The sequence below is a fragment of the Salmo salar genome, chromosome ssa18 (assembly GCF_905237065.1).
Source record: "Salmo salar chromosome ssa18, Ssal_v3.1, whole genome shotgun sequence".
NCBI lineage: Eukaryota > Metazoa > Chordata > Actinopteri > Salmoniformes > Salmonidae > Salmo > Salmo salar.
This window is the reverse complement of record NC_059459.1, coordinates 67150820-67159950: the sequence shown is the minus strand read 5'-3', so window position 1 is coordinate 67159950 and position 9131 is coordinate 67150820. Positions and strand designations below refer to the sequence as shown.

The following is a 9131-nucleotide window of genomic DNA, read 5'->3' as shown; positions in this document are numbered from 1 at the left end:
GACTGGTCAGTGTAACAATCATCGTCAGTATCATCCACATTTTCATCATCACTGTTTCAATGGATGTATGGGCAGCAATGTACAAAGTCAGTGCAACTCCATTGAAACAACAGTCCAGCAGCAAGACAGTTTAAAAAGTGAAAAGTCTGTAAAAAATAAATGTAAATAAACATACACATAGCAACCACGGTTAATATGTATACTGAACAAAAATATAAACACAACATCCAACAATTTTACTTAGTTAACAGTTCATATATGGAAAATGAGTCAATTGAAATAAATTAGGCCCTAATCTATGGCTTTCACATGACTGGGCATAGGCCCACCCACTTGGGAGCCAGGCCCAGCCAATTTGAATTTGTTTTTCCCCACAAAAGGGCTTTATTACAGACAGAAATACTCCTGTTTCATCTGCTGCCCGGATGGCTAGTCTCAGACAATCCCGCAGGTGAATAAGACAGATGTGGAGGTCCTGGGCTGGCATGGTTACACGTGGTCTCCGGTTAGAAATACTGCCAAATTCTCTAAAACAACATATGGTAGAGAAATTAACATTAAATTATCTGGCAACAGATCTGATGGACATTCCTGCAGACAGCATGCCAATTGAACGCTCCCTCAAAACTTCAGACATCTGTGGCATTGTGTTGTGTGACTAAACTTTTGTCCCCAGCACAAGGTGCACCTGTGTAATGGTCATGCTGTTTCATATGCCACACCTGTCAGGTGGATGGATTATCTTGGCAAAGGAGAAATGCTCACTAACAGGGATGTAAATGAATTTGTGCACAAAATTGGGGAAAATACATTTTTTGTGCATATGGAACATTTCTGGGATATTGTATTTCAGCGCATGAAAGATGGGATCAACACTTTACACGTTGCATTTATATTTTTGTTCAGTATACAAGAAAACCGCCACTACTGCACTGGCCTGTTTTGGTATGGCACGCGTACCATATATCCTAGAGTGATATTTCACCTTCACTTCATTCCCATTCCACAATCCAAATAGACATTTCATTCATATGTTTGACTAGAACTAGCTGCTCTCTAAAACATACATCCCTGCTTATCTATTCTATTGCGATCCAACACACAAACTTCATTGTGTGCCGTTACACTACACGAGAATTCTGTGACATCGTATCGTCAAATAAGGCCTCTTCGTGTTCTTTGAGATAGTGGTATCGTAACCATGCTGAGATGCTGACTGAATTAGTACTTCACAACAATCTAACATTTTATTATAGACAAAATAGACCCAACTGACTAGTAGCAAAATTACACAGAATAAGAATCAATCTTTTTAGAATCAATTCTAATTCTATGATGAAAATACATTCCCTCATCAGGGCCTTTAATAAAAAATAAAAAATGACTGACACCATTCAGCAGCCGTTTTACTCAGTAGTGTCCGCAGGTTGCTCTGCTTCCTCCCCAGAACCAGCAGTGATTGGCTGATCTTCTAAGGTAACGAGTTTCTCAGGAGATTTGGCCAGCCGTTCCTTTTCATCCTGCTCTCCACTGTTCCCATTGGCTGAAAGAGAACTCTGATCCTCCACAGTGTCATTGGTCAGGGTGGCGGGAGAAGTCTCGGCGGGGACGTTGGTCAACACAGGGTGTGTCTTCATGTGTCCCTGTTGTTGGAAACACAGAAAAATGCTATTGGTTAAGTGATCAATTACTTTAACTAGAATACACTTGCTAGCATGAAAACACAGTAAGACATGAGGAATAGACAAAGCTCAAGAATCACAATTTAGCTTCTGTCAAGTGTTCTGTGTATCAATTGGAACGTATGGTTCTAATACGATCCATCCTTATCTTATGCTTACCTTTAATCCACTGCGGCTGGCGTATGCCTTCCCACACAGAGTGCAGGAGTAGGGTTTGGAGGGCGTTGATGCTGGGGTGGCTAGCTGGGAGGCCTCTGGTTCCTCTGGAGCCCGATCACTCTCCTCCGCGGAGCTAAGGGTCTCTTTCTCACTCTCAGGCACCATTACTGATGAGGTATCACTGGGTGCTGCGCCCTCGCTCTCCCCTTCAGATGGGGCCATTTCCCCTTCAGGACTGGGCTCCTGTGGGGTGATAGTAGAGGCCTGGGGGGCTGGCTCTTGGGCTGCTTTATGGCTGGCAGGGAGGGTGAGCGTGGGGGAGGGGTTGAGGGTGGCAGGGGAGTTCGGGGTGAGGAGTCCATCTGGAGAGTCGGTCTGGTTCTCTGTGGTCGACCCAGAGCTGTTAGTGAGCCTTCCTGACCTACTACTATCAGTATCCACACCCGGTCTGTGGACACAGAGGGCGAGAGGGATGTTTTCCTTCAACTCTACGTCACCCTCCACCACAGAGGCGGGCTGGGAGCTGCTCAAGGAAGATCGCCTACTTGGGCTGGTGTTAGAGAGGTCAGCTGGGGAGTCTTGCGAGTCTTCTATGGAGGCTCCAGCGGGGCCGTTGTCAGACTCAGATCTTTCCCCCAGGAGCATGGGGTCTTCTGGGGAGGGATTATGGGTCAGAGGTGGGCTAATGCTGGCAGTGGAGGGAGAGGGTTCAGACTCCACCTCTATATGGGGGCTCGGGTCAGCTGCATGGGATTCCTTGGTCGCTGGACCTCCTGAGTCCATGTTGCTGACCAGTGGGTTAGAGATGGAGCTGGTCATTGTTAAGGCCAGGGGGTGGAGGCCTTGGAGGCAGGGTTTGGCTCGAGAGTCTGTGGTCATCTGGCTCAGATCGGTGGGATCTTCTTGGGCCATATTTGTACCTTCCTCCCCCTCTCCCCCCGGGGGTATCTGACCCCCCAGGTGCATACGGATGTGTTGCTGCAGCACCAGGGCGTTGGTGAACTTGCGCGGGCACAGCGGGCAGGAGTTCTGGGTGCGGGAGTTGGCCGGGCGGGCGCGGTGGGTGGCGAGGTGGGCCCTCAGGCTTCCCTTAGTGGAAAAGGAGCGTCCACACAGCTTACAGGGGAAGGGGCGTTCACCCAGGTGGGTGGCCTGGTGGAGACTCAGGGCCCTGGGGCAGGAGAGCACCCGCAGGCACACCCCACACTGATTCGGAGACAGGGCGGGATTTGTGGATCCAGGGAGATCCTGTGCCTGGCTGTTGCTGCTCACCATGGCCCCAGGGCTGGGGTTGAGGCCCAGGGCTGCCATCATCTCCCTGCGGTAGGAGTTGGTGGTCAGGTCGTGGCCGTGGGTGTCCCTGTTTGAGAAAAAGCCGTCTGCTGGGCCAAAGGAGGACGACTGGCCCCCTCCCTGGTGCTGCTTCTCCAGTTTCATGACCAGCCGCTGCAACTTTGAGGTGTCGGAAGTTTGGGTGAAGGAGGTGGTGGAGGACGAGGACGTCTGAGGTTTGGAGTAGGGAGGGTAGGGGAGCTGGGAGTGGGGGGAGGTGAGATGAGAGGCAGTGGGGTGGGTCCCTGGGGGACAGAGGAGGGCGAGGTGGTGGGGTGAGGGTCCTCCGGGGAAGAGGATCTTGGGGAAGACGGCCAGCTGAGAGTAGGGAGAGCCTGGATGGATGGTGGAGTGTGGAGGGGTGTTCTCATCGAACCTCTGCTGCTTCACCCCTTTGAACTGGCCACCCATGGAGGATGAGGAGGATGATGATGATGAAGGTAACACACTACCTGAGGCACTGGCTGCTGCAGCGGAGGCCCTGTTCAGCTGTAGCAGGGAGTGAGCCGTGGACAACAGCGCCATGTCCATACTGGGTGGCATAGGCATAGATGAAGGAGAAGGCCGAGGAGACGCCCCGGACAGGAAACTGAGCGCCATTCCTTCTGTCATTCCTTTCACGCCACCGAACGGCGGCTCCTCATCTTCCGCCCGGCGCTTCCTGCGTCTCTGGCCTGCAGTGGTGGCGACGGGGGCGGGCTGCTCCAGAGCCGGAGGGAGCAGCGAGAGCGACAGTTCCGGGTTCTGTTCACGGTGGCGCAGGAAGTGAGCCTTGAGGTTCCCGCGGGTGGTAAAACGGCTGAGGCAGACAGGACAAAGGTAGGGCCTCTCCCCCGTGTGGGAGCGTAGGTGGATTTGTAGCGAGGAATCGCTGCTCAGGACCTTACCACAAAACTTACAGGCATGCTGTGGACGCACTGCAGATGAGGACCCAGCCGAGGAGGAGCTGGACAGCAGCAGGTGGTCCTGGGAGTGGCTGGTGGTGGGGAGGGGCGGGGCGGTGAAGCTGACCCCGTTGCTGTGGCCGAACGGGGAGGTGTTGGAGGATTTCTCATGGAGGTAGCGCGGGGGCAGGCCCAGGGACAGAGGATGCATGGAGGATGCTATTGAGGAGCTCCAAGTGGTGGAGGGCGAGGTAGAGTGTGATGCTCTGGTCCCATTACTGTGAGAGGAGAGGCTGGGCTTGGAGACAGCGGGCTGAGGGAGGAGGGAGGGGAGGCAGGCCAGGAGAGGAGAGGCCGAGGATGAGACAGGGGCTGAATAGGAATGGTGTGTTGGGGAGGGGGATCCTGCTGTGGATCTTTGGTGGTTCTCTCCACTACCAACCTGGGAGGTGTCTTGGGTATAGATGGCACCTCCTAGCCGGAGAACATGCCTACAGATCTCCTCAGTCATCTGCATCTGGTGGATCTGCCTCTGCTGCAGCACCCTCAGCTCTTCCAGGACCACAGCCAGGGTCAGGGGCACCTGGATCTGGCCTAGCCCCGGCACCAGTGGGCTGGAGCCGTTCTGATGCCCAGGACTGGTGCTCTCCTGGCGGGGAGGGAGGGAGGAAGACAAGGAAGAGGTAGTGGTGGTGGTGGTGGTGGCAGAGCTGCCCATCTGTGGTGAGGTCATAGTGGCGTGGGAGTGGGCCTGATGGGAGAGGCAGTGGCCCGATGTCTGATTGAGGTTGAGTGGCAGGGATTGCGTCTGCGAGGATAAGGAGGGGTGAGGGAAGTCTGGAGAGAGGGATGAATGGGTGTTGGGGAGGGAGGTGGTGGTATAGGGGGCGATGTGGCTGGGCCAGTGAGGGGGCGAAGAGCTCTCACTGGGGAGGGAGGGTCCGTGGAGACCCCCAGGTGATGACCGAGGGGCCAGGGGGGGCTGGTGATCTTCGAGGGAGGTGGGGGACGACGATGAGGACCCAGAGAAGGTCAGTTCGGAGCCCAGAGACGTGGAAGGTGACTTGGCTAACAGCTGGTCGTCTATGGACAGAGAGAGAAAAAGAAGAATTAAGACTAGTGCCCCTTCATCACTCTATTCCACCAAATGGAAAGTTCAGTTTCGTGATCAAATTCATTGATGTTAAGTCCCCATAAGAACCATGAAAGGCCGGGTGCAAGGCTACATGCTCTATTGGATTGAAGTGTGGGTCAAAGTAAGTCGCAAAGTCCAAACCTTTAACTGTAATCATTGATTACAACAATTGTTTCATATTTAAATCCCAAGCTTAAAGTTGCTTTCTCTTGTAAAGAAATGCATTAGCAGATATTGATTAATAGTCTACAAACATACTGAGTCAGTCTTTCCCTCTTTATGATATTATCTAGTCTTCCGTCCACTTCCTCTTCCCTGAGCAAAACTCTCCAAATGTATTCTTACCACACAAAAGCTTGCAGACCACCTTGCTGCCATGACAACGCTTTAACGGACAATGGCCATTTTCAAGACAACCCATAACCCCTCTTAACCCGCTCCTCACTGCAGCAGTTCACTACTTTCATCTACCTATTCACCCTCCCCCCCCTCCCGACGTCACATCAGGGGTCAGAGGTCGGGACATGCTAAGGGTACTGGGCACTGTCCAGAGGCTTGTGATTGGTCTACTCATCTGACCTTTAGAGCTCTGGGGTCAAATTCTTTCAGAATCTTGAGCACAGAGTGAGAGAGAGAAAAGAAGGGGGAGGGGAGTATGGACAATGGAAGACTAACTATTCCCTCCCAGAGGGACACGGTGATGAAATGGATGACTGTACTAGGAGCTGCTGCTAAATAGTCTTGCTTGGTTCTCTTCGCAGACATCAAAGTGTGCAAAACAAGTTTATTTAAAACAAGTTCACCTCTATGGAAATGTACCTGTAGAACTTCTAAGAAGTCATTTGTATTTTCTAAGGTGTTGAAAATGTTAAATGCAAGTTAAGGTGCAAACATTCTGCACCCCCCCTCTAAAATGCATTTAACACATCGAGTCAATAGGGTAGGAGGGGTGGAGAGGGGAGCATTCAGTGAGCATTGAGAGGGTAGAAAAGTGGGGAGAACAAGGAGGAAAGGAAACATGAGGGAGAAAAGCATGGAGAAGAGAATAGAAGCAGAGAGAATGAGAGATCTTTACCAAAAATACCCCCTCCAGCTTTTTCCCCCCACCGATCCAGCCTTATTGTTGATGAATAGGGAGACTGTCGTCTAAGTAATGAAAGACCTCCAGTTGTCAGCCCTGAGCAGCCTGTTAGTTTCCTAGAGGACTAAACATCACAGAAAAATGGTCACAGATGGATATTATCATCCAGGCCACAGGGAAAAGTTTACAGGGCCAGCCCTCAAGTACCTGGGACTCCACTACTGGGGTCCATTGCAGAGCTACACCAGAATGCAGTCCACTAAACGAACTTATTGCAAGAGCAAATTACTTTTTGCAATTAAAATATGCGAACAAAGCACAGAGATACACATATCAATTTATGCTGATTGGTCGCCTGAGTAAAATGACTTTTTAGATGTGAAAGGAAACATTTGAGGAATTTACATATAAAATGTAACAAAATAAACAAACTTTGACTTAAGGCCTACTACCTAACAGGATTTTAACTGCAGTTTCTGCAAACAAAGCCATCTTATAACGTTACCTTGTTTAACCCTATTGAACGTCATCATAGTTGTAAATTCCGACCTGTAACTTTGCTTGTTGATTCATTCATAGAACTATGGGAAATATCCTAGGGGGAAAAAACAGACGCATGCCTTAGAATAAGCATAATAAACTTTTCTCACCGTGCGATAGTATCCGCGTGCCCCCCTGGTCCGAGTTAACGAGCTGCTGCGGTCGTTTCTGCTTCCGGCGTGACATGATTCACGAGGAGACTGAGAGAAGGGGGGCATTCGCCGAATAAATAACACTGGCCACTTTACGCACTTGTAGGCTTCACGTTCCAGAATCCGAACTCACATTTCAGGAAATGTTGAATTTCTAAATGGCATCTAGACAACGGTATAGCTCGTTGGTCCCTTGCATGGAAGAAATCAAAGAGGGGCAGAAATCCCTATAAATGCACCGTCATATGAGCTGCGGAGAGTGCGTGTGTGGCTGTTTTCCTAAAGTAGTCTCTCTCGCTGTCCAAAACTTGCGCCACACCTCCCCCGCTCCCCTACGCAGGCACACACAAACAGAGACACACAGACACACACCTCTTCTTGTTCCTCACTGATATTTGCATTTCAATGGCGCAGAACACAGACTCCCTGGTTCTCCCTTTTCTCTGTGTTTTGCGTATTTTCTCCACGCCATCACTAAACTCTCAATCAAAGATCATCCTGGGTGTTAAAATCCACATGAATAAATCAAAGTAGCATATGACTTTACTTGTTACATGCTGTTTGAACCCATTCAACTAGAATTTGTTGACGAGCTTTCTGAGATTTTGCCGAGATTACTATGAATTATTTTAAGCATACCATTTGGGGGAATTAAGTGATAGAAAAAGTTTAGCATAAATTAATAAATAACAAATTCAGAATATTAAACAAATAGGCCTACATGAATTGCTATTTTTATTTTGGGTAATTTATCCTTTAATACTCAACAAGTGGTCAAGAAACAAGGAAATAATAATAGCCTTATCATTGCTTGCAATATATATGATCATTATATGCTAAATATTCACGTGGAGGGCAAGGGGGTTCATGACTGTCTATATGTCCACCATTACTGAATGAATGGGACCCATTTGCACACTGATTTACATATGGCTAAATATCAACAAAGAGGTGGTGTGAGAATGTTGAGGCGTTTCCATCCATTCCGTATCAGAACATGCACGTGTTCCATTACATGTGATCCTACGCACTGACCCATCCTTCTGCCAGTGTTCTTGTGCGCAGGTAGAGCTCTACGTAAAAAGCAGAGATGGGAATCTGCGACAATGGCGCACTGGACACAGTTGAGTGAGCATCTCATCTCTCTCAATTTGAACTCCTGGATCCAGTGCTGCTCAGGCACAGTGCCCCTCTTCCACCCCCTGATGTTAGTCCTGTAACACGTGGAGGAGTGGTACAAAAAGAGACAGAGGGAGAAAAGGAAAAACAATTAAGGAGGTGTCTCACATACTGTATATGACATGTCCCATTCAATGCACGAGGACAGGAAAGAAAAGCAAATGGTTAATTAAATGGAAAGAAAATGATTGCCTGTATTAATTGCATTAAAACAATGAGTGCACAAAGATTTGCCTGCATTAAACCAATGCACCAAAAGGGTAGTATCACCAGTCGATGAAATAAATTAAGTGTGTAAAAATCTACCAAAAAAATACAACTAGTAAAAATGAATGCAAAAAAACAATAACACCATTGAACTTGTAGTACACTGTCGTGGAAATTACCACCAGGGATACCTGAAGTTAATATTAAATTAATAATTCTTTATTATCAGCAAGCTGGACAGGTTCCAACAAACTTAAATGCACCATAGTACATCTCAGTCGGGAGCTCTGCCGGGGCAGTCCCATTAGTTCTCTGATATACTGCTTACACAGACAAGTTATATTAGCATGATTTACATGATTCATTATTCATCATTAATTCATCATTAACGTTTAGTTCCTGCATGTGATCGACCAATACCTCATGAGGTTTGTTCTCTCCAAGCTGAGACCTTGAAACTGAGATACCCCTATTGATTCTCAAAGCAATGTTCTGGGCATACTGCCAGGGAACATTGGGGGGGAAAGATGGGAAAGATGAACGAATCAAAGTACAGAGAGATCCTTGATGAAAACCTGCTCCAGAGTGCTCAGGACCTGACTGTGGCGATGGTTCAACTTCCAACAGGACAACGACCCTGAGCACACAGCCAAGACAACGCAGGAGTGGCTTCGGGACACGTCTCTGAAAGTCCTTGAGTGGCCCAGCCAGAGCCTGGACTTGAACCCAAACGAACATCTCTGGAGAGACCTGAAAATAGCTGCACAGCAATGCTCCCCA

At 48.8% G+C, this 9131-nt stretch overlaps 1 protein-coding gene across 3 annotated transcripts; it reads right to left on the bottom strand.

The window, feature by feature from the left end:
- Positions 1–719: 719 nt before the first annotated feature.
- Positions 720–7325, bottom strand: LOC106577781 (sal-like protein 4). 3 transcript variants are annotated; one of them, XM_014156120.2, is made up of 4 exons: positions 6924–7325; positions 6268–6397; positions 1842–5140; positions 720–1643 (listed from the first exon to the last, which is right to left on the bottom strand). In XM_014156120.2, exons 1-4 carry the CDS (start codon positions 7029–7031, stop codon positions 1407–1409), a joined length of 3774 nt encoding a protein of 1257 aa, XP_014011595.1. In that variant the 5' UTR covers positions 7032–7325; the 3' UTR covers positions 720–1406. The 3 variants fall into 3 exon arrangements, with proteins under 3 accessions (XP_014011595.1, XP_014011596.1, XP_014011597.1); XM_014156121.2 differs by lacking the exon at positions 6268–6397 and having other exon boundaries at positions 721–1643; positions 6924–7324; XM_014156122.2 differs by lacking the exons at positions 6268–6397; positions 6924–7325 and adding an exon at positions 6779–6905 and having other exon boundaries at positions 721–1643.
- Positions 7326–9131: the final 1806 nt, after the last annotated feature.